This window comes from Apteryx rowi, unplaced genomic scaffold, assembly GCF_003343035.1.
Source record: "Apteryx rowi isolate R43461 unplaced genomic scaffold, aptRow1 scaffold_488, whole genome shotgun sequence".
NCBI classification, from domain to species: domain Eukaryota; kingdom Metazoa; phylum Chordata; class Aves; order Apterygiformes; family Apterygidae; genus Apteryx; species Apteryx rowi.
The window spans coordinates 196,694-221,224 of NW_020450747.1; the positions used below are offsets into that span (position 1 = coordinate 196,694).

The 24,531-nt window shown below is 36.7% G+C and overlaps 1 protein-coding gene across 3 annotated transcripts in view; it reads right to left on the reverse strand.

Moving 5' to 3' along the window:
- Window positions 1–3,633: 3,633 nt before the first annotated feature.
- The window catches only part of RBM25 (RNA binding motif protein 25), a 35,215-nt gene continuing 14,317 nt past the window's right edge, over window positions 3,634–24,531 (reverse strand). For 2 of the 3 annotated variants that reach the window (XM_026078751.1, XM_026078752.1), the window contains exons 6-19: window positions 23,861–24,021; window positions 20,861–21,043; window positions 18,597–18,650; window positions 18,263–18,346; window positions 14,392–14,678; window positions 13,275–13,491; window positions 12,859–12,948; window positions 11,172–11,245; window positions 10,308–10,458; window positions 9,627–9,951; window positions 8,287–8,561; window positions 7,754–7,852; window positions 6,372–6,419; window positions 3,634–5,216 (exon numbers count right to left, since the gene is read on the reverse strand). In XM_026078751.1, the coding sequence (XP_025934536.1) occupies window positions 5,124–5,216; window positions 6,372–6,419; window positions 7,754–7,852; window positions 8,287–8,561; window positions 9,627–9,951; window positions 10,308–10,458; window positions 11,172–11,245; window positions 12,859–12,948; window positions 13,275–13,491; window positions 14,392–14,678; window positions 18,263–18,346; window positions 18,597–18,650; window positions 20,861–21,043; window positions 23,861–24,021 (2,141 nt within the window). In that variant the 3' untranslated portion in view covers window positions 3,634–5,123. The remainder of the gene's footprint in view (window positions 5,217–6,371; window positions 6,420–7,753; window positions 7,853–8,286; window positions 8,562–9,626; window positions 9,952–10,307; window positions 10,459–11,171; window positions 11,246–12,858; window positions 12,949–13,274; window positions 13,492–14,391; window positions 14,679–18,262; window positions 18,347–18,596; window positions 18,651–20,860; window positions 21,044–23,860; window positions 24,022–24,531) is intronic. The other variant, XM_026078753.1, reaches the window with a different exon arrangement.

The following is a 24,531-nucleotide window of genomic DNA, read 5'->3' on the forward strand; positions in this document are numbered from 1 at the left end:
TTTCATTTGACCAGCAAAAACTATTTAAGTGTTCTTGCCTCTCCTATTGAGTTGACTGGCTTAACAGTTGTTTTCTGTTGTTTTCATGTTTTATTTTCCTTGAACATTAGAAAGTACTTGTTAGCCACACACCTGTGAATAATTCCTTTGTAAAACAGGAGGTTATGAAGGAGTGGCTTCCCCCCCCACACTTTTGCATAGCAAGATGAAGGTTGTCTTATGTGATCAGCTACCAAAATAGAAATGGGTTTTAAGAGAAAACACACTATGAACTTTGTTAATTTGTTATTTAAGTCATATAAGCCAGTGAATCTGTTTTAAAATGCTCCCACAAAAAAGCATTACAAAAACAAAAAACTTGAAATGATCTTTATACTTCAAAAATGAAAATACTATTAAAACCTCTCTTTTCAAGAAGCCTATGGTAGAGCTGTGACTCCATTCTAGGAGGAGATGAAGGTAACTTCAAATCTGAAACTTGCCTTACTATCCACGGTATTTGAGTAATCCACACTTCCTTTTTAAGGACACTTAACCTAACAGGTGACTAACACCCAATTCAAACAGCAAAATCTACTGAGAGACCATGCTGCATTCTGCATGTTTAAGGCAGACGTATTTAACTATTCAACTACAGTCCAATGAGAAAATGGATCTAAGTGACACAGAAGTATCACACATTAGAGTYACATTTTTACATGTGCTCTTTGACAGAAATACCAAGTTTTCACAGGCTGTATGCATTTGAAGTACATTTAAAATGAACCCATTTTAGACTGAAACAAGCAAAGCAGCATAACCATCAATTGAATAAAACCATTCTATCAGTTTAAGAATGTGGCCATTCAAGTGAACCAGACAATTCTCTATATTACTGATACCCTTTTAATCTATGGTGACACACTACTAAAATACCTCACACTGATAATACTGCAGGTCTGCATTTTAATTTGTAATTTTGCATATTCAAACATGGGATTTTTTTCCCTTAATCATTAATTACAATTAAAAACTACACCACTCAAGGTATGTTTACAGCCATACTAAGTTACCAAATGTTGTTTAACACATGAAGAGAAGCATATTCTTCATCCCTAAAATAGTAATTCCAAATTCTCCTAGGACAAAGCTATTTTGTAGCTTCGGAGTTTCTGGCTGTGAAGCAGAAACTAGAGCTCAGTGTACCAGACTATACGAAGTCTGTGCACTTTATGAACAGGAAGTCATCTCTAAGCATATGGTCTGATAATTAAATAAGGCGCTCTGAGCTTTTACTGTAGTATGTTAAGGTCAAGAACTACTTGTATTTCTAAGGCAGAACCATTAATTGAGAACAAATGCTGCTAAATATATCCAAAGAATCCCCCCCCYCCCCCCCCCCCCAAAAAAAAGCCACCTTGAAACACAGCAGTTCTTTCCATTGCTTAAACAAGTTCACAGTATTCCAGATATTTAGTCTTGAGATACTTTGAGACTTTTTCCAGGTCTGGAGCAACTGATTAAAGACAAAGATGGACCTTAGGATTTAATAGACAACTGCTTGTTTTACACTGGGAAAAAGAAAGTGCAACTCTACAGAAATGTATAAGCTTAGGCTTCCAATTAGAAGCACCTCCACTCACTAAAATACTCCTCCTGCAAGTAGGTKTCTAGCAAGCCCATTTAATAAAAAGCCTAAGAGGTCTAATGTTTCCCTCTCAGTAACAGGAATGTTAATAGTAAGAACAGGAATTCAGTGAGAAACTAAATTTCTGGTTTGTGTTTCCCCCTCCCCCCACCTGCATTTAGAGTAGAAATCATCTAGCCAAATGACTGTTTCCTTTTTAATGAGGACTCCTATTTAAAAAGGGAGGGAAGCAAGGAAAAACAAAWTTTAGTAACACTAAATGAATATGTAATCACGTTAAATATTCGGGGGGGGGGGAGGTCTCATGTCATCAGTTTAACTCAACACTAATATAGAACTATGTTATTCTTTACCAAGCTTCTTACCTGCTCCTGGCTTCCAACTCCTTTTCACAGTGCATACTAATGGCACTGTGAAACCATACCTCAAAGACAACTTTTGTTATGTAGTTGCATATTCTGAATAACGCTGCAGTTGTGCAGAGTGATTATCAGGAGACCAAGGGCATTTGTATAACCTTTCAAACAAGATGTAAAGCCTCAGTGTAAACACGGGTATTTTTCTCTCTATGCACTTACGTGTAAGTTTTAAAGTATTTCATTCCTGTCATGGAAGAAGTCATATTATGGCATATTGCACTGAATAGCCAGTGACAACATACATACTTAGCTAATTGATAGTGTTCTCAGTATGTTGTTAATCTGTGCATCACTAAGTTATGCAGAGGTAGCACACTACTAGTATTAAACACGTCCACACTTTCACATTTTCAGACAGTAAAATGCTGTAATTTGAAACTGGTTAAAAAGTTTTTTCTACCTTTTTTCTTTTTTTTTTTTTCCTTAAGTTTATCTTGAAATAATTCTGTTCCTATGTGTTGAGAGAAAAAACACTGTTAAGGAAGGGAAGTTACTTTCTCTGTTATGAACCTCTCAGCACTACTCAGAATTGTGTCCTATCCCCAGCATCACACACCACAATAGTAACACTAGTTTGAGTAACAGGTAACACCAGAAGTTACTTCTTAAAACAAAACCTTTTGTTATGAAAGAGCAAAATTTGTTAAAGCACTTGCAAAAGCCAGATGCTGTACTGAATGTTCCTTCCTACTTCAACTACAACTGAAAATTTTAACTTCCATAAAAATCAAGTTTTTAATATGCCGCAACTGCTTCTAAGTACTGATTACTTATTTCCCTGGATATTTAACACTCCAGTTTAAATTTTACATGTCTTCATCACCCAGATGAGCCTCTTTCTTCCTTCAGTCTCCTCAGGAAAGCAAGAATATAAGCTCATGTCTAATCCATTAATAATATAATAGATTAATATACAGCTTTAATGCAGGACAAAAGAAATTAAGCTGAAATTTCACAACTTGGTCTTTCGCTGAAGAATCTAAACAAGGACATCAGTAGCATTACAAGGCCTCTGTTGCATTTTCCTTGTTTAAATACTAATGACAGAGATGGAATGCTGTATTAGCAAAACAAAAAGCACTCACCAAGTTCACTCTCCCTCTTTTCTACAAGCCTGGAACAAGTTTTGAAATTCTTTAGAATCTGGAGGATTTTTGTTAATGCTGATGCAAAACTGCATAGGGGAGAATGGGGAAATGATTTCTTAGGGTACATCAAGTTGCAGGAAAAAAGACAAAACCCAAGAGGAAGAAGGCCTTGCCGCATGTAAGTATGCGGAACAAAACAGCCTCATGCAAACTCAAGCACAATTTAAAATAACATCTGAGCGTTACACTTCAAGTTTAAAAAAAGAACATTTTGTGTTGTGTAGTATTACAGGGATGAGAAAGAACACATTAGGAACACATCTGAATTGCAGGCTTTAGTGACCTGATGTAAATCAGGAGGTAGTTTAAAACAATAATAAAATAAAATATATTAAAAAATCCCAAAGACTAATTTAAGAATATTTTTTTTAGTTCTTGATTCAGAAAGCAGTGTTAAATAAAATCACATGCTGCACAGGACTCCAAAAAAAGTCAGCCCTTAAATCAAATATATACATTTTTAATATCTGAAATATTTACATGGTGGAACCTTTACACGATCCCATTTGTTAAGAACAGTGTTTTCAAGTGTCCTCTCCAGATACAAAGAACTAGTAACTCAAGGTCACAGTTACGTTTTCTGAACAGGTCAACCTGTATCCTTCAGTTAAATACAATATAGAGATACTGGAACAGCTTTACTTAATCTGTTTGCTATTAAGAATTGTGTTTAAAAATTAAAAATGTTTTGAGACAGTTTGCTCCCTGGAACACAGTCATCCTGCAATCAAAACAGCTCATAGCACATCATCAATTTGACATCTTACCTGGGTATGAGATAAAAAATGCAGTGTACAGCACATCTCATCATTTATACTACATCAGCCTATTTATAAAAACCCATACAGACAAAGCAGGAAAGTATCACCCTCTTTTCTTGGGCAAGAGACTGCTTACAGTACAATTAAAGAAAACAAGAGTCAGGGCTAGTTCAACAGTATGCATAAAAACAAGACTTCAGCTTTGTTTGAAAACTAAGGTTTAGTTTTGTCAACTGCTATTGTTCAGTTACATCCTTTAACTTTTCCAAACAGGTAATCTTTTTTCTAAATTCTAAATAAAAAATAAAAAATAATAATTTATTTAAAAAAAATCAAAACTGATTATCTGATTATTTTGGAGACAGTAGAGATAAACAGGGAAGGGCTAAAATGAAACAGACCAGAAGATATCCTAAATTAAAAAAAAAAAAAAAAAAACCCAAAACATTAAATAGTGTTGTTGAAGTCCTGCTCTTGTTCTAACTGAGCAAACAATAAAAAGCCTTCTGCAATTTGCACTTTCTAAGAAAGAAGCAGAGCATCTGCAGGAGAGATTCGGTTTCCAGCTTCATTAGTAAACCTAAATAGGCAAAGTACCAAGACTGCTGCTGGTTCAAGTCAGAATAAAAAGTCTACGGGAACTCTTTTTCCAGAGTCAGATGACGTGACCAACAGCATACACAACACTGTTCTGTGAAAGCAGCTCAAACCACTTATTTTTAAATTGTTTTGATCATTTCTTAAATAGAGGGAGGACAACCCAAAAAAAGCTGATAAATTTGCAGTAAAATCATTTGTCTTCGTCTGTAACTCACATTGTTCCACATTAAGTGCAAATGTTTTGCAAAACGGGCATCTTTTTAATATTTACAAGAATCAGAATAGCATAACAAGATTACCAGAGAGCGTGTACAGTAGCTGCAGCTTATAAAACATCCCGGTAATTGTACCTGGTGAATTATAAAGAGAACCAATRCAGGATTCAGATAACTATAACCGAGAAGGGTAAAGGGGGCCTCAGAGCAGAGGGCAAAATATTTCACATTTTCTACATAAAAAAATACAGGTCTCAAGTCTCTGAGAACAGAGAAAATTTGAAGTCCTTGAATGATGGAAAAAAAGAAAAAAACAAAAATTGAAATGGAACCCTAGAAGCAAGGAGCGTGCTTTATTTCACTAGACCGATCTTCTTGGCTTCTGTTTCATATATCAACAACCTCCACATTTTGACTATGAAAACTTCAGCTTCTTCATCCAGTACCTGTAAGAAATTCACATTTTTTTAGGTTATGATGATGTTATAAAGACTAATTCCAGCCATATCAGAAAGTCTGTCAGTTGTAGTCAAAAGAAAGAYGACTAAATGTGTGGGGAACAACCATTTTACATCAATAAGCTAAGTGGAGGTAGTATAATCCAACTCATGTCTTGAAGTGAGGCACTGTATAAAACTTAAACGCAGGACCCAGACAAATTCACTGATCACCAGATTTGGCCAGGCTCAAATTAAATAGTTGTAAAATACAGCTGTTAAGCACTATGAGACAGAAATACCACTACCTTGGTCTCCAAAAGTAGCACTAAGAAGAGGCTTGGGAAAAGTATAAGAACAGGACAAACACATATGATGTTTTCCCTCAACTCTCTCCTAGCCTCCACCCGTTTTCAGCTTGAGAAGTCCCTTGGATACTGATTTATTTAGTAATCCCTTCTCCACTGAGGGACTACTAAATAAACCTTATCCAGGCTTCTCTTGAACACATGTAAACTTTAAACATGTACAACATCTCTCAGGAAGATTCCCAGGACACCTACCAGTCAGACCAAGAACCACCTACTAACTTCTGTTATGAAGCTGGCTCCTACCAACGTGATACCTCCAAGTTTTTGGAGTGGAAGAGAGTGAACGGTTCCTATTCACCTTTCAGTGAATGAAAACAAGGAGAAACACTAGCCTTATTTCATAGAGTTCCCCTCTTCCAACAGCAGGCAAAATGCAAGAGCCTTCACAGTCTTCTAGAGAAGATTACCTTTTACTCATTACTTAGGCATAGACCCACTAAAACTCTCATTATAAAAATCTAGTTACAAGAATAGGAAGGGAAAAATGTTCAAATTTATGATATAGAACAGTTACGGCTGATTCTCCTCTCCTGTTAGGGACAGAATCTTCCACATTTCTGAATACTGAGAATTTCTGAAAATAGATCAGTATTTTCTACCTAGATGCCATAATCGCAAAGTCATCCAAGTGCTAGGATAACCTGTTTATTAAAGCTGTTTTTATACCTACCTACAGTATGCATGGTTCTACGAACACAAAATTTTTCTGTTATGGACTCCAACTATTTCACAAAATTCACTGTTAGCATCAGTGTAACGTAGAAGATATATTAGTTACACAATTTCTGCTTACCATGGCAACATCATCCAGTATGCTCTGTGGTGAGCTATGAGCCATAACCTGAAAGAAACAAATGTTTTTAGTTTGAAAACTGAGGGGAAACCATACAAACATCTTTTAGCAAGAACTGAATCATTACTTTTCAAGAATTCTGAATGCTTGGCACATTTAATACAATTTTAGCGAATAGGAAACATGTATTTCCAAATCATTAGTTCACAGTAATAGCCAGGGCAAAATTAATTTTAAACTACATCAACTTCCATTGCAGTGCTAGTGTTGCAGCTCATTGCCAAAAAACAACTTCCAGCAAGCCCCAGAGAACTCTATCTGCTGACTATTCTTGCATCTCCAATTGGGCTTTCCTAATTTAAGGAATAAGCTCCCCTTCCTTCAACAGTGAATTCCTAATGGAAGGAGGCAAAGGCAAAACAGAGCAGACAGACATTGTCCCTGTATCACTCTTCATAACTGAATTTTCCATCTGCCATTTAAAGTATTCAAATTGTTTTATTTTTTCAGAACCAAGTAAGTAGTCTGTTAAGACTAGAGGCTGACATTCAAAAAAAATTTTTTTTTAATATATTTTAAAACTTGGCAAATATTAAACTTCTACTTTCTGCTTTCTGTTAACCACCTGCACCCACAAAACTATCACCTGGTCTGCCTCTCACAGAGTAGCACTAAAAGGGAAGCTGAGACAAGTCATTATGAATGTGAGTACCATGAAAGCTGACATGAGTTTTTGAAACCCTCTACTTATGAAACAGCTATAAAGTTATGCCAATTTAAACAAGTTGTTAAGTTTTCAAGTTGTAATTTGATGGAAGAAGCTATGCAGAGTTTAGTTTTAAAAAGTCACCCAATGGCAAAAAGGTGGAGATTTGGGGCCTCAGAGTGACTTCTCATGTGAAGCTTAGAACCTCAGTAATTGCTTGCTAATAAAACAACAATAGCAACTAAAAAAGCTTTCCAAAGAGTTAATCCAGTTAATCTAAAATTAATGTCAAATTAGTCTATTGGATTTTTTTTCCCTAAATTTGCATACATCCTATTTTTGTTAGAAATAGGAATGGCCAATGAAGTATTAGCTCTGAAATCTAATGATGAAGCTATCAGTGTAACAGCTGCTTTGTCAACTGCTTATTTCATCAATCCAGCCAATAGGTTTATCTAACAGATAACAGAGAGCATGTGGCATGTACATACTGTGCATAAACAATAAAGGATCTAACTTGTAAATCATTACGTACTAATTCCAAGTATGCTGATTGTCTCTGCTGAACAATAAACTACAGAGAAGATAACATACTGCCTTCAAATATAGACACTGCAGTCATTGCTACTGCTTAAATCGGGAGCAAAAACCAGACTTAAAACAAACAAACAAAAACCTTAGAACAAACGAAGTCAACTAGTGTAGCTTCTTCTTCACCAATGTATTCTATTATTTTCTTGTTGATCCACGGCCTGATTCGACGTTCCATTAATGTCTGAAAGAGAGAAGAATATCATAGTTTCCATAATCTTTGTTGTCCTGAAACAATACTACTAGAAAGAGCCAGCTAGAAGACCCAAACAACAGTTTAGTGAAAAATATGTATCGGTAGCAACTTCAAGATAACTCTCAGGGATTTGGTGACAGCAATTATTTGTTTTCTGACAATCATTCAAACATGTTTTTAGAGGACTTTTTTCCCCTTCCACGATACTGTTAGACAATTTATGGCAGCAGTTCAGTAAAAATAAAGCATACTTCAGAATAAATAATGTACATGGAAAAGAAATACAGTAATTGTATTTGATTCCATTCGATGCTGCTGCTCCAATCCATCATGGTTCCAGGTGTGTTGCCTCTTTATTCAGTTCCAAGGTTTGTTTGGGAAAGTTATGCTTTTTTGAGAACAATTAAAACAAATCAACTTACGGAATCCACAATTGACCAGTCAAGAGGATAAGCAAAGAGCTCTGGTTTTGCTGTGGGAATCTTCTCAATAAGACTCTTAATATGTTTGCGTTTTTCTTCTGTATTGACACTGCCTTTGAGATTGCTTTTATCTTCTTCTCCATAATCCAAGGGGACCAGTTTCCTTTTCCGGGGCACATCATCACTGTCTTCATCATCAAATTTATTGAAAACGCTATCCACAGCAAGCTTCTTCCTTTTTACAGCATTGGGCTGATTAGGACTATTGCAGGCACCTACAAACCAAACAGACAGAATAACAAATTCATAAAAACAACTGAAGCTAGTTTGCTTTTTGCAAAATCGAGAAAGATTGGATTTCATATTAAATGTCTGTGAACGTCTAGCATCAGCATTTTAATCTCTCAAACTTTGTTACAAATAGCAAAAGAGGTAAAGATCTCAGCTGAGTTTCTTCAAAATTCATGAAGAATAAGGTCTTTCTCTATCCTGAAGCCAACTAGCACCCTCACTGAGGAGGGGGACTACAGCATGAGYTCAACCCTTAGAGTAAATGCAAAGCACAGAATTGAGAGATTATGATGGATTAAGCCAAAGATACAGCTTTCATCAGTTAACCTCATACCAGATGGACTCTCTTCATTCAAGATCTAACACAGGGAGAGCTCAAGCTGGAGTCCTAGTGTAATTCAATCAAAATAATAAATCATAAATGCACAAGCCTTCTGGAAGACAAATCATTAGTTCTGCTGCTCAGAACATTTTTTTTTAATTCTAGAAAATTGCTAACATGMTAAGGAACTCCAGACTCATGCTCTATTTGCAATTCTTTAATCAATTAATTGTGCTACKTTAAGGTGGGGAGGGGGGAAAATCTCATTTCCAATTTTCTTCTTCTTTTAAAAGGTTCTTTGTGAATAAATATACGGAAAGTATTTAGGGGCTTAAAACTAAAATGTACTTACATTAATGAAAAGTAGCAATGGGTTTTAAAAGAGGTATTCAGAGATCTATTAAAGTGAAAAATTATGTGGAAATAACTAAGTTGTACTGAAAATAACCAGTTCACTGATCAAGTATTCTTAAAGTTAATTCTTAAGCATGCCAAAACTTCCTTCTCTCCTTCACTCCTCCAGATTTTGGGAGAGAAGATATCTATAAAAGGAGACCTTCTGGATAGGAAAAAAATCAAGGAGAGCATCTAGGTAACAACAACTTGATATACTAAGTTGTTTGAGTATGTCAAAAATACCATATATTTGGAAAAATGACTGGCTATTCAGCTTGGCTTTTTTTCATTCTGATCCCACATGGAACATTAAAATAAAATGTAAACTTGCCCAATTTGAGGCTAAGTCCTATTTTGGGCCGATGCTCCTCCGGCTGTTGTTGATCAGGTGAATTTTCATGAGGAATGATAATGCCACATGGAGATTCATCACCAGGTGTGTTAGGGGTTGCATTTCCACTAGCAGAAGAAACAGATGGGGCAGAACTGATGGGTCGTAAAGTTGGTTTAAGGCAGGGCTTTTGTTCAGGCTCCTCCTCCTCTTCCTCTGGCTCTTCTCTTTTTTCCTCTTTTTCTGGCTTTTCCTCCTCTTCTTCTTCAGACTCTGGCTCTTGCTTGATTTGTGGCTGCCTACGCCTTTCAGCCTCCTGCTCCATCTTCAATAAAACAATTAGCAAAAAAAGAAGCTTTCTAAAAACCAGCACTGTTTGAAAGAATCTAAAGACCCTCCTTTTCCTAAAGAAGCCTGTGTTAGTCAAAGACAAATACATGCAACTACTGCCATTAATCCAAATCTAATCCAAATTTATTTTTTGAACTCCATCCAAACATAGATCTGGAAAGGAGATTTTTGTTTTGTTTCCAGTGTTCTTACTGCCCCTGCCCCTTTTTTAAAAAACAAATTTATCTTATTAAATACTCAGGTTTTAATTTTGCTCAGTATCATCAGAATGCCAAGGGACTACTATTATTTTTTTTTTCCCCCCCCCTGGTCAGACCAACAGCTACTTACTCTCTGGAGTTCTGCATCTGGATCTGGGTGTCCTTCTGCCAGAAGGCGTTGCCTAATTTCTTCCAATTCTTCCTTTTCCCTTTTCCTATCCCGTTCATCTGCTTCCATCTCTTTCTCCCTGTCTCGTAGCCTCTTCTGAAGAGCACTACCCCTACAAAAGACACAGATTTTGTAATTAAAGAACATTCCAGAGAGAACCACGTATGTCAAAGCAAGAAATATCCAGTATAGATGCATCTCCCATTAAATAAAAATCAAATTCCTAAGGGCATCTGGAGTCCTCTATTTTTTGTAACAGAAGAATCTAGGATACCAGTTCCCTACATTGCTACACAGTATTTACTGCATCGTATTAAGCAGATGTAGAGAATAAGACTGCAGATTTCCTCAGGAAAAGAACCAAATTATTTGTACTTGAAAGAACCAATTATGATAAATTAGTCTGATTCAAATTTTGGTTAGTCCTATATTTGAAGGATTTTCCCCATCCTTACAGATGGAACAAGCTTGCTCTTGATACAATTCACAGGCTCCTTGAAGCAAACTGCTTAGAGGTATGCTTTACTCCTTCCCCTGCAATCCCCCTTGTTTTGGAATTACACTGTCCTCTGCTCTGCCTCACCCATGAATTAAGTGATAGGAAGAAGCGGCTACTTCTAAGCATCAACAAGTAGCAGTAAGGAGTTTCCCTTTTCCCTCTGCCACTTACTCAGTGACTCAGAAATAATTTAGCCGGTTATATGACCCCTACATCACAACATAACCTCTCAAATGTTAACTCCATAAACCTGTGCCAATAAACCCCACAATTTTGAAAAAATGGACAATGAAAACTTTCTTACTAGGGATCAATACAAGACATACCTGTAGTACTTTGGATCGTCTCTGTCATCATCATAATCTTCTAAGAATTCTTTTAACCGTTTGGCTTCTTTTGCCTGCAAGAATTTAAGGCATAATTAACGCTGCAAAATTATTTTTGTCTTTCTTTCTGAGAATTTAAAATTTACTAATGCTACTAGCAAATTAATTTAATATCTACTATGCTTCAAACTACAAGCACAGAGTTTTCCAGCCAGAAAATTGAAAGGTTTTGAAATGACATAAATCTTCTAAGAATCTGTCAACTTGTTATCGTATGTTCTATAGCATGTAGTACATCTGTTACGTCTACTGGTATAATCTTTCTGGTGTGCAGAGTGTTATTTTACTATTAACGTTTCAATGGGTTAATAGTTTTTTTTCTTCCTTTTCCTGTCCCAAAGAGGATCAGAGATATTGTTCTTCAAATCCATGAGTCTGATTTTGAACATTTTAAATGCTAGCTTAAGTGTATTTTGTCAGTACTGTTTAGTTTCAAGAACCACGCTTAAAAAAAAAAAAAAAAGGAATTATGCACAGAAACACATCTAAGGGATACTTCTACAATAAGCACTTTCCTACAGTGTTATTAATCTAAACCATGTGGCACCATTAATGCACAGGCCAAAAATTGAAAAGGGGGTGTGATGGTCAACAGAATTTTATTTTCCTCTGATAAAATGGAAAAAAAAGTAAAACAAGTTCTTGGAGGAGAATATAAATGAGGAATTTCTAGTCTGCATCCAAGCAATATCTTTAAGCCAACAGCATGATATTTCTATGCTAACGACTTTGAGAAACAAATTACGATTATGATTGTAAATTCAGGACCAAATTTGTCACTGCTCTCTACCATTGTCATCCACAGTCAGCATCCAGGAGGATCATGGATAGAAACTAACTTTAAGTCATTCTTGTAGATGTTCTCTTCCTCCCCCCAAGCTTTTGGGGAAAAAATTAAGTTCCATGTAAAACAATGTATTTTCTCTTCTATTTTCTTCTTTCCCATGTCCCTTTGCATTTTCAGCTTTGCAGCAATTCCCAATCCACTTCCTACTTTAGGACTCTTGCATCTTCTCTCCTTCTCTGGTTTAATTATGAGTATCACCATTATTTAAAAGAACTTCTTTAAGCTTTAAGACAAAACTATGAGATCACAGAAGTCTCCATCTTCCAGAGGTATCACTTCAGACAAAATTTCCAAGTGTTACATCGATAACTGTGCTGATTTCACAAGTAAGGAACTAAAGACAGAAATTTACTCAATGCTTAGATATTATACAAGATCCAGGTACATGAGCAGGTAGCAAGCAGAAGGACAGCTCTGCCCCAATTTGCATAATATAGAACACAGAGGTTTTGCTAAAAATCTGACAGAAATATAGGGTCACAGATGTAGTAAAACATGATGATCAAAACCACAGTATTTTGCAGCTGTCTAATTCTCATTCTTTTGCTTCTGCAAGACCCAAGCTGCTAAGTTTTATTTTCCAGACTCTTGATAGCAATCCGACTTCTGTTAGACATCATCTGTTACAAGTCTATTAACTCAAGTCTTTGTATACAAACACATGCATTTATACAAAATCAGAGCCCTATCTCTATCCATAAAAATAGCAATAGAATGCTCCATTCTAARTAGGACATAAAGAGAAAGGAAAAAATTTACAAGTGCAAACATGAGCCTTACCATTTCCCTTCTTCTTTCTTCCTCCCTTTCAGCCTCTTTTTCATATTCTCGACTTTTCTTCCGTTCTCTGATTTCCCAGTTTTTAAGACGCTGTAACAGAAGAAAAATAAACACTACAATCTCAAGAACATTAAAAACAGCTRTAGTATACAGAAGGTAATTTGGATTACTGTTTAGAAAAAAACTTCACTAAAATTAAGCAAACTGTTTATAATTTTAAACCTTGAAATTAAAAAGTCCCAAGTTCTTCCGAGTGAATGGCTTATGCACTGTGCCCCAACTGGTACAGTCAAGGGATTAAAAATGTATTTAAGAAAAAGAGGGGGAGAAGGAATGGTGTTGTATCTTACACCAAGAGTCTTTATCAACCATTAGAAGTAATTTTTTCCCAGGGAGCCTTAAAAATCCCAAACTACCTCTTGATATGCAGCTTCTTTTTCCCGCAGTTTTCTCTCTAGCTTTCGGCGTTCATAGGCATCTTCTTCATCTTCTTCTCGATCTCTCTTCTTATCTTTTTCTCGTTCCCGTTCCCGCTCTCTTTCCCGTTCCCGCTCTCGTTCTCTTTCCCGTTCCCGCTCTCGTTCTCTTTCCCGTTCCCGCTCTCGTTCTCTTTCCCTGTCTCTGCTTTTTTCTCTAAAGGAATAAAAAGGTCCAAATTTAAGTATTCAGTGTTCATCTCCACTCAATCAAGAGTTATAATCTGGAACACATAAAGCACTATTTATAGCATCTTCCAAGTTATTTCTCTTGTGCAATTGTACAACATGATTAGCCAATACAGCAATCAGCATAAATCAATATTTCTAATACATTCAAGAATTACTTATCTAAAAGTAGTTGTCTGAGCACTCCAGTCATTAAGTAGGGATCTCTACAGAAACTAAGAATGAGTACATGGCAACTCTCATCCGACTGTGTTAGTAGTTCCCCACAGACAAAYGGCATAAGCTAAAAACTCTGCAAAAAAGTGTACTTAAATCCTTCATGTTTATGTGGCTTACAGACAACTTGGACCTTGCACACAGGAATGTAAATTTAAAGTGAAACAGCTATTTTTTCCTCTGGCAAAGAGGATGGAGGTATCATCTAGAGCCTGACATGATTAGTCACAGTTTAAGACTGAAAGAGGAGTCTTCTTGCTAAATATATATATATATATACACACACACGCATCAAGAAAAGATGAAAACTACTTAAACTAAAAGATAATGTAGGCAAAAAAGAACCTCAAGTGGGAATAACACTACCCATTACAGACTAGAATGAGATTCTAGAGAAAAACAGCACACTTAAGTCATGGCTGGCTTGCTTGCTTACTGCAAATGACAGTTCCTCTATGCTGTGGAAGAAATCAAGTATTCTTCAGATCTGCATAAACGCAGTATTTTCTAAAATTTGATTTCCTGCTTTTATGCTGATCTTCGAATAGGACCATTCTTTTTTGAGCAGGCAGCTATCAGGTGAACTATATGCACTAAATGAAGAAAGCTAGGAAAAACTGAAGCAGTCGAACAGCAACTCAAATGTATTTACCTTGATCTACTCCGATCCTTGTTGCGATCTGAACTCCTTTCACGGTCTCTGTCTCGGTCTCTGTCTCGTTCACGGTCTCTGTCTCGGTCTTTAGTTCGGTCACGATCCCTATCTCGTTCACGTTCACGCTCCCGTTCCTTCTCCTTCTCTCGTTCACGTTCACGCTCCCGTTCCCTTTCACGCTCCCTCCTTTCTCGTTCACGCTCCCGTTCCCTTTCTCTTTCTCTGCGTTCTTTTTCAATTTCCTGTCTTTCTTTCTCCTTTTTGCCTTTTTCCTCCTCCAGTTTCTAAAAACCAACAAGAGAACTTCCACAGTTAATTTCACAGTTATAGGAACTGGATATTCCCGGCGCAACACACAAGGCTGGTAATGGAAATACCAAAACCGCCACTGATTTTGAAATATTACATAGGGTTTGGTGGGTATTTTTTGGAACTCGTAAGTATGAAATCAAAATGCAGCAATCACAAGACTAAATTTCGTGCAAAAGCATAGATCTACACAGACCAGCAATCTCCAACCTTAGCAGGGCAGGGCTGGCCTGACCTTGTATTATAAGCTGACTAAACTGGACATACACAGTGCACTGCCAATCATGGTTCAGGTGGGCCACAAATTCCATAGGTGAAGTAAGCCACTTGGGTACAAGCAAAGTGAACTTTTAGCTGACAAAATTAATTCTGTTCAACTAGAAAAATATATTTGAGTGGAATGCTCACTGGAACAGTGAATTATTTCTCAAAAAGTCTTGGCAGACCAAAACCATCCTATATGAAAACTTGGGTATAGAAATTTATCCACTTACACGTGGTGCATGTGGTTAAACAGTGAAGAGAGCTGCAACCTTTCCCCTTTTCCCTCCCTAAAAAAAAGTTCTAACTGTTCATTGGTAAGTACTGGACTCTGCAGAACGGAATCCTTAACTTCCACTACTGCAAGATGGAGAGAGTTTAAAAAAAAAAAAGAAAAAAAAAAGTTGGAAACAGCTCTTTTGAAACACAGAAACTAAAGGGTTACCTGCTACAGTTCTACTAAAAATTGTAAAAAATTGCCACTTTTTTCAATTAAAAACAGTTCCTATGACCAGAATTCCTATAAGACAATAGAAAATACATCAACAGAATGATAGATAAATCCATCCTTGGAAGCAATTGTTATGTGTTAACTTACAGATGCTGTGCTAGGACATGGACCGCCAACACTGGATTAACCTTGCCTATAAGCTATGTTTCTGGGAGGAAGAGCAAGTACACGGTTCACAAATATACCAAATAACAACCAAATATACCAAATTTCAACCTGATGGATGCCGTAATACCACATTTTTTGAATATATATTGAGCAGAATAAACAGGTTTATCCCCTTTGGCTCCACATTTACCATCACTGAAATGAAATTAAAAACCGGAACAATGAAACGGCATTTTCTCTCTTTTTTTTCTTTTCTTTTAAACAAAGCATTTAAGACAACTTTAAAAAGCAATCTTACCTGATACGCATTCTTCTGCCATAGGCCAGGGACCAGAGAACCAACAAAGGATTACAGAAATAAAGCTAATTCACTAGTGATCAATGTATCCAGTCAAACTACACTGCATTGATAGCACAATACAGGCAAACTGATGTTGGATACATTGAAATCACAAAAGGAAAAGGGGACTAAAAATGGTAGGAAATTGGTAGAAGACTGATATGAAAAACAAAACTTAAATTCTACAGGATATGCTGGGCTGAAAACCAGTTCCTATAGGACCATATTTTACAAGAGCTTTATGTGTTAAACCTTAGTATGGTCAGATGTTAAACTAGGCTGCCAACTTTTAAAAATCCAACTTACCTCAAATTTCATATTAAGAAAAGTTTATATGCTGAAGTGGTTGATACTTACAGGTTATCTTAGATGTTCCAATAGAAATTTCTTTGGTTGAACTTCTGCTTTTTTACCACTCTCTTTTTGTTTGCAGTGAGAAAAGAAAATTTCTCAAGAGAGTGTTTTAATATATATGTATATATACATAAGTAAATATATACACAGAAAAAGAGTCTTGGTGTTTTAAAAATCCATTTTGTAGGTCCTCTTTCTTAAAATCCAATTGAAAAAATAAATGGRTCTATTTTGTAATCAAAATCTGACCTCACCAACTTCTATCAATCTAAACAAGAAGATCTGAAAGGGTAATGGAATGGGAACAGTATCAGATAAATTGAAGTAATGAACAGAAATGAACAGGTAAGAAGAATTATAAATCTTACCTTGAGCTCTCTTCAGACTCGTCCGTGCTGTAAATGGACGCCCCCTGCAATGCTGATACCCTGACAGTCTGCGGTTATTGTTTTATAATCTCATACCAAAAACATGCAAAGGTTCACTGTGCTCACTAGCCAGCTGCATAAGATTCAACAGCCCCTTTTAAACATAATATACAATACACACAATGACTACTTTAAGTTGATTTTCAATGTTAAGAGACCCAAAATAGTCCCCCCAATAATACAGATTGAAGGCAATAAAATGCCAAACAGCTTCTGAAACAACGAAGCATTTTTTTTGTTGGTTTTGGTGATTTTTTTTCTTTTTTTTTAAGCATATGACTTGTTTGCATTTTATACCAGTGACTTGTTAGGGCTTGGAATTAAACACAGTTCTACTGAAGTTTCACCAGTGACCAGTTTCACGTTCAATTACTGAGCTTCTCCAGATGCTTTCTTCTAGAATTTTTTCCGCAGGTTTTTATTTCCAACTTAGCTGAGAGAAAAACTGAATATGTGTATTTCCAACAACGTATAGTCACTTGTGTTTACATTGATACAGTTGCATAACAACATGGTACCTCCCCAGCGAATACACAAGGTAAAGGTGAATAACACAGGCATACTTCACCTTGCTGTACCTTCAACTTTTTCATTAATGTTGACTTGGGGTATTTTGAAATAAAAGCGTGTGCTCAAAAGAGGAGTTTGCTGATACTTCCTTGGGCCAAGGACCATTCCAGTCTTGTTGGGGAAAAATAATACCAACTTTAAACTAAACATTAAAATAAGAACATTACATGCATAGTTGTGTTTCACTATCCATAAGTACCATTCYCCAAAGCAGAAACATTCACAGATGCACTAACATTAACAGAAACTTCTATACATGGGAACTCTGAGGTGGGATTTGATGTGCACAAACATTTCCAAGCCAGTTACCCCTTTGCATATTTTTCTGAGGGGGCATCCATAAGTATAATAAAAAACAGAAGCTCATACTTACATCCTATTCCATGTTACTTTCCAAGCTGTGAGTTTCATCTTGCATTAGTCACCATATGATCTCTATCATAATGGTGGGGGTCAATGAATAGATTAGCTTTATGGGAATTTACAGTTCTTCCATGCATCTAAATTTTGGTAAGTCTGGTAACCACTGACCTAGTTTTAATCTTCCCCCACTCTTAACTTAGAACTATTAAAATAAAAGACTTAAATTTAATTCACGTTTCAACTCTTCATAAAATCTTGGATTATGTTATAAATCTACCTACAGAAACACACTCAAGTGTATGTCTTATACTGCAGCCCCATTTAGTCTTTAGTTATAAATATCTTGACTTAATGTATGTGTAGAAACATAAGTTGCCTTTACTCATGTTAAAGTGAGACGACTGCAAAGTAATCAGTAGCAATCAAAAATCTTAGCATAAAGACGTCAAGGGCCACTTTAACGTGGCATTTGTCTTTTGYTGACTTCTAAAGAACTACGTATATTAAACCTAATACAAACAGCATTTTAAGTGATATTGCAATGTACTGCTAAATTTTATAATAGTGTTTTTCTGGATTTTGAAAAAGCCTAATTTGTATTAAGTGCAAAAACAAGAATACTACCTTGTGTGTGTCTCTGAATTTACTGATCTCTCTTGATATCAGGTCTCTTTTGTCTTCCTCCATTTCTATAGCATTTATATCCTCCTAAAAAACAAGGGGGACAGGTGGAAAAGCATTAAGAGCCATCTGTACAGACATAGAAGAACAAGAGAAAAGCTGAAGGTTAGAAGTTTTCAACCAGTCTTGTAAGAGATAAATAAAGTCCTTCTGCAGTACCAAACCTGACAGTCTGATGTTAATGAGTGAAAAAAAAAAAAATCAGATGGACAAGAGTCACAAATCTGGCAACTAGCAGTAAACATAGTCATTGTCAAAGCCTACAATGTAAACGAACCTTGGTGATGAGTGGATAAGGTATCAGTGGGGCCACTGGAAATCTGCGGAAAATCTGCGGAAAAATCCACGGAGATTTTTTTTTTTAAAAATAGATTGCACACTACTCTGAAAAACAATGTTTTGTATGTTTGCACTATAAAGCAATATTGTATTGCTGTGATCTCATTTCTTTGATTCAACAAAATTACAGAAGAACCTCGCTAATTCTCCCTTCTCTGAACTATTGAAATATATAGTGAGGTCTCATATTAGTAAGACTTCACTGAATTACAAAGTATACTACAGGATATTAGTACACTATGATAATGTCACAAATAAGACTAAGCTACACTTGCCAAAATGAACAATCAATATATTTGTGGTGCATAAGTCTTGATTTTATTTACTCGCTAATTCGCAAAATTTGGTAAATTGCACCTTGGGTATCCTAGTAGTTAATGCGAATTAGCGAGGTTCCCCCATGCTTGAAATTGAAGAAAAAAACAAAAAAACAGATTCCACTCACCCTCATTTCCCCACACACATTTTCATCTCCCCCACATCAGTCACGCCTTCATCCAGAAGAACTAATAACAGACTCAGCTGCTAACACCAGCTAGAGCCTTCTTCACCCCAAGCCCTTTAGGGAACAAATCCCCCCCCCCCCCCACAAATATCTGCATCCATCTTCCCTTTCCCCCTTCCTCCCCCCGTCCCAACAGTCCTCCTCTCTCCTCTCCTTTAAGGTCAAGAGAGCAATGAGCTAGGACCACCTCTTCACTCGCACCTCTATCCACACAGGCCAAAGATGGCAACCTTCAAGTTTCTTCCTCCTCCCCACTAGAGAAGGAAGGATGGGGTATAATTTCAACCCACAAGTGCTATGTATTTAGAAGAGCATATTTGTCTACTTGACTAGCTCAGATTGGTCTAATTCTAGATCACACAGAGCTAGCAAAATCCCTCCATCCCAACGATATACTCAGCATTCAGCTCTTTCGAGACTGTGATGGCCTCTTACAGTTTGAGCTACCTATCATTATTCATGGTCATATATATGTACCCACAGCACAATAAACATTGTTACAATGCTTGTTTAAAAATAAACACAGCTCATAGCATTAGACAGTGACTCATTCTTAAATTCTCATTCAAAAAAGCATCTTCTCCCAAAGGAAGGGAGAGGAAAGAAATTCTCAGCTCAGCACTCTCATACCTCAGGTTAGCCATGGCTAACAATGTTGTGGGGGAGATGTACTCACTCCCTGAGGGAGATGTTGCTTCTTGCACCACACTTACACCCCACGAGCAGTTGAAACTGCATTATTGCCTTGGAATAGGTACTTTGCAGAAGACTTAAGTGGGTAAAAATCTTGGTCAAACAATTCTCCAATCTCTTGCATATTAGGTGAGGAATGGCAGGTGAGAGAGCCCATGGTTAGAAACTTGGCTGCAAAAGCTAAGTCTGAGTTTGCTCATTCTTACTCCCCCTTCTCCAGAGTTTGTTTTAATGCATTAGAATGGTCATCCATAGAAGCAGGTCTGCACCAGAACATTCATTTCTGCCTAACTTTTTTTTTTTTTTTTGGCATTACACAGTATAGGAAAACCAGCTGATCAAACACAGCCAAACTGATGTCTGTGTAAAAGTGATTTTGTAAAGCAGTAAGATTAGAACACACCTTTCATCCCTCAAGGATTCCTCAAAAGTTTAAGTATACATATACAACTACTGAAGTGCATCCACATTTGGAGAGACAGCAGCAGCAACCAGTTGGATCAAGGCGCACTACAAGAACACATACTATAAGCAAGGAGAGGAAGAATTTTGTCAAAAACCACCAGAGCAAATCCCTGCCATTACAAAAATGACCTGGCATCTTTCAGTGCCAATGCAAGGTATGCAGGAACTCTTTTCAGCTGTTTTTAAAGATCTTGTCTGAAAAACCTACACGCGCGCGCACACACACACACACACACTGATTAAACTGCACTGAATTCAGCATTTCTGCCTTCAGAGGGATGAAAGGTTGATTCAAACCCGCCCAGATTCAAACCTGTTGCTCCAAGAAGTCTAGGTGCTTAGATCCCTAAACCATCCTGAAGGGAAAGTGTCTATAACTGACTAGATTTCAGCTTAAAACATGAAACTGCTGCTGACATCAATGCTTGTTGATTTGTTTTCTCATCAGAAGTTTAGGTTTATAGTATTTGCACAAGGTTTGGCCATTATATAAGGTGAGTTGAAGAAAAATCTGTTTTGTCCAAAATCAAAACACATACGTCCTCCTTCTTTTCCTTTTTCTTCTTCCTGGGGTGAGAGTCAGATTCCTGGGAGGGGGCATTGAGCTCGCTGGAATATTCTCGTATTAAGACTTCAATGGCCCCTTTAATTATCTGATCTCTTCTCTTCGTTTCCTCATCCAGTGCTTCATCGTCATCATTTGCTGTCTCTGGTCTGGAGTTCTAAGGGGAAAATGGCAAAGGAAGAGAAATCAACAAATTGAGAATATTAGTTTTATTTCAAAAGTTCATCTTTGATCATCACATTTATATGCCTATAGCATTTACTAATAACCTACAAATAGCTATCAACAGCATTGTATTACTCGGATCTTTTCACACTAGCAGAGACAAGAGGACCACACAGTTTTACATGTGGAATCACCGCAGAGAGCAACTGTTGGATTGTATAATAAAATAGAACAGATACAAGGTGGTTAAGGTGGTAGACAGGAAAAGAGAAAGAACACGCACTCTCACAAAAAGGCAGTCACTATAATCCAAGTGTTGGTCAAAAGTTTCTGCCGTCTTTCCTCCAGAGCTTTAAGTCATTTCAACAGCAGTTCTTCAAAGCCTACTACTTTAGTGCCATGCAATACAAATACAAATGTCTACCTCTAATTTTAAAGCTGCAACATATAAAGGGAGAACTATATTAAAAGAAACATTGTTAGAGAAGTATTCCTCGCACAGCAAACATTTTCTTAATATTGTTGATCAATTACTTCACAGTTCCTCTCACCTTTTTGCCCCTTTCAATGTTGTAGTGAGGAAGGGGAACAAACACAAAGAAGTGCATTTCACTAACCATTATATGAAAGGATCTAACAATGATCTGCATACTAAGCAAGTTTGCCCACTTCTCAATCCCCTCCATCCTTTAAAAAAATGGAATCTCACCTGAGAATCCAGCTGGGTATCCCGTCATGCGATAGGTGGTGGGTGGAGTGAGGGGGAGGGAAGGGTCTGATGGAGCAGTAGCTAAGAATGAGGGGGAAGGGAGGATTCAGTTGGAGCTGAAGARGCTGCCAGGCCAAGGAGGAGCAGGCTGAGAAGAGCTAGAAGGCAGTGACAGGGAGTGGAACTGAAGAGGTGCAGGGAGAAGAAGTGATCAGGGAGAGGATCTAATTAGATAAAGGTTTGCTTGGTGTGTTTCTATAAGAAATTGCTTTGTAGCATACGTGTTTGATTTCTTAATTAAGATTAAAGAAAGAGCTGCAACCTTGGGATCTGAGTGGCACCAGAACACTAGTGATGGTATGAACGGGTTAATTGAAAGGAACCACAGCAGTATGATAAAACACGCTTGATAAAAATTCCTCAGCAGCTCACAGGCTTTCTTTGCACCACCACCAATGAAAAGACATTCGGAGCTAATCTCACTCTATGTTTAAGTGGAATAGGCATCTACTGTTGTCTTTGCCAAAATGCAACTTCACCAAAGACATAAACAGCACCCACTGCTTTACTATAGCCATCCTCAACAACCCAAAGGAGCTCACAGAAAACAAAATGCATGAGAGAGGTCCAAAAACTTCATTGCTACTTTAACCTTGATTACAGTCCCAGCTGTGAAGCATGGATATTACAAGTGACACCAACAGGAAACAAGAAAGACTAGAATGGAAGGGGCAGGCAAATCAAACTTTTTCCCCCCTAATCTAGGTTAGCAGCTAACGTATTACTCCACTCAAAACTGATGTAGTTAGTATTCTGCTTTACTGAGCCACTGCATTTAATCCCATATGCTGGATAGACAGTCAAAAATGTGTTAAATGCTTCAAGTCATCATTATGCTTCTAGTCCTGGTTAAATAAAAGAAAATGTAAATACATGTTCCCACTACATTTTATGTAGCTTTAAGAGCAACTCTTAGCTGGAATTTTAAAAATTTACCAGCTACTGTGTGATAAGTATCTTTAGTTTTCTGAACAAGAGCCTCTTTTCACTTTAATTTTATAGAAAGTAATTGTTGTAAGTAGTAAATATCTTAAGGTATGTGCACAACTTTAAAATAGTTAAAGAGCAAACCCAACAACTGGACTGCAAAGAATGGATAAAATATGGATATCCATTTATTTTAGCAAAGGGATGGATAAAATTCATTTCAATGCATATTCTGCAGTTCAGTATTTTTGTATCCCACTATAATTTGACACACCAAATTCCTGTAATTATTCCAGAACATACAATAATCATAAAAAAAATTAAGAACTAGCAAATAAACAGTGACCAATATCTGACCCGTATCTTTAGAAAACAAGGGTACAAAAATAGTARTTTCCCCATCCACTAAATGTGGGATCTGCCTGTAAACTGACCACTGTCTGATAAATACATAGAATGATCTAATTCTAGAACATATTAATGAAAGGGAGAGAAGACCATTGCAGGAGGGAGGGGAGAAACCCTGATTCTCTTCAAATAGGGAATTTGCAGTGCCTATCACAGTAGTAATTACTCGAGTTCATAAACTTTTAAGAGTTCCTGAACAAAGATGAAGTAACAGAATCTTAAGGTAGGGCACGTGTTACTAAACTTCAGAATGGATTACAAAATTCTTTCTAGAGATTCCGTGGTAGTTTATGGAGAAGTCTGCAACAGATTAAACTATCATCATGATTTCAAAAGTTCRTTAAATGGAGATAACTTGTGCACTGACATTCTAAATCCAACATAAACCACATTTACGTAGATTTACATTGCTGTGTAAATTTACATAGAATAGCTACATGGTTAATCAATTTTAAATAGCTGTGAGTAGGTTTACTTAAGCATTGTAGTCAACATGGTAAAAGTTTTCCAGAGTGCTCACAAATTGGGAGCTTATACCTCACTGGCTTTCAGTGTATTTTCAGACTCATTAATGTTATTTTTTGCAAAATCCTGAAGTGAATTAAGAGCAGAGACAAGAATAGAATCTAAAAGACCTGCTTACAATGTGATCTAGCAAGTAAGTCACAATGCCAAAATAATACAAATCACACATTATATACGTACCCCATTAGAGGCCTTTTTCTTTGCTTTCCATTCATCTAACTGAGCCTTTGTCTTTGCATCAACTTTGACTAGCAGCTTCTTCTCTCCAATCTGGAGGTCATGGAGTAGTCTCAGCGCTCGTAGTGTGGATTCTGGTTCTTTGTACTCACAAAAACCAAAGGCTAAAATAGATGATTGAAATGAAATATAAAAGGGTCAAAGCTTTTCAGGTAATTTATTTCGTAAAAAAAATGTGCTTTGAATCATTAAACTTTGAACATAAGCACTTCCGATTTTTTTGACCCAGGAATACACACCACAAAAAGGACAGTCAAAAAGATCATTCACTGCATTAATCTTTGACATGATTAATGGCCCAGTGAATAGAATGAAACATACACCATGTTAGTAAGGCTTTTGACATGACTTTCTAAACTAAGGAAATGCAGTCTGTATGAAGGCACAGCAGAGTTGCAATTATCTGAAGACCAAGGATGTCAACCAATAGTTCATTGTTAAACTAGAAGGATACTTCACACTGGGTTCTTCACAACAGTTAAAGAAAGTTGTAAATAAATGGAAAAGAGACCTTAAGAGCAAAAAAAAAAAAAAAAAGGAAGTAAGAAGTTGTATGATATGACAAAAAGTTGAAGAATGATTAAAAATAAGAGACGATCTAATCAACCTACAGC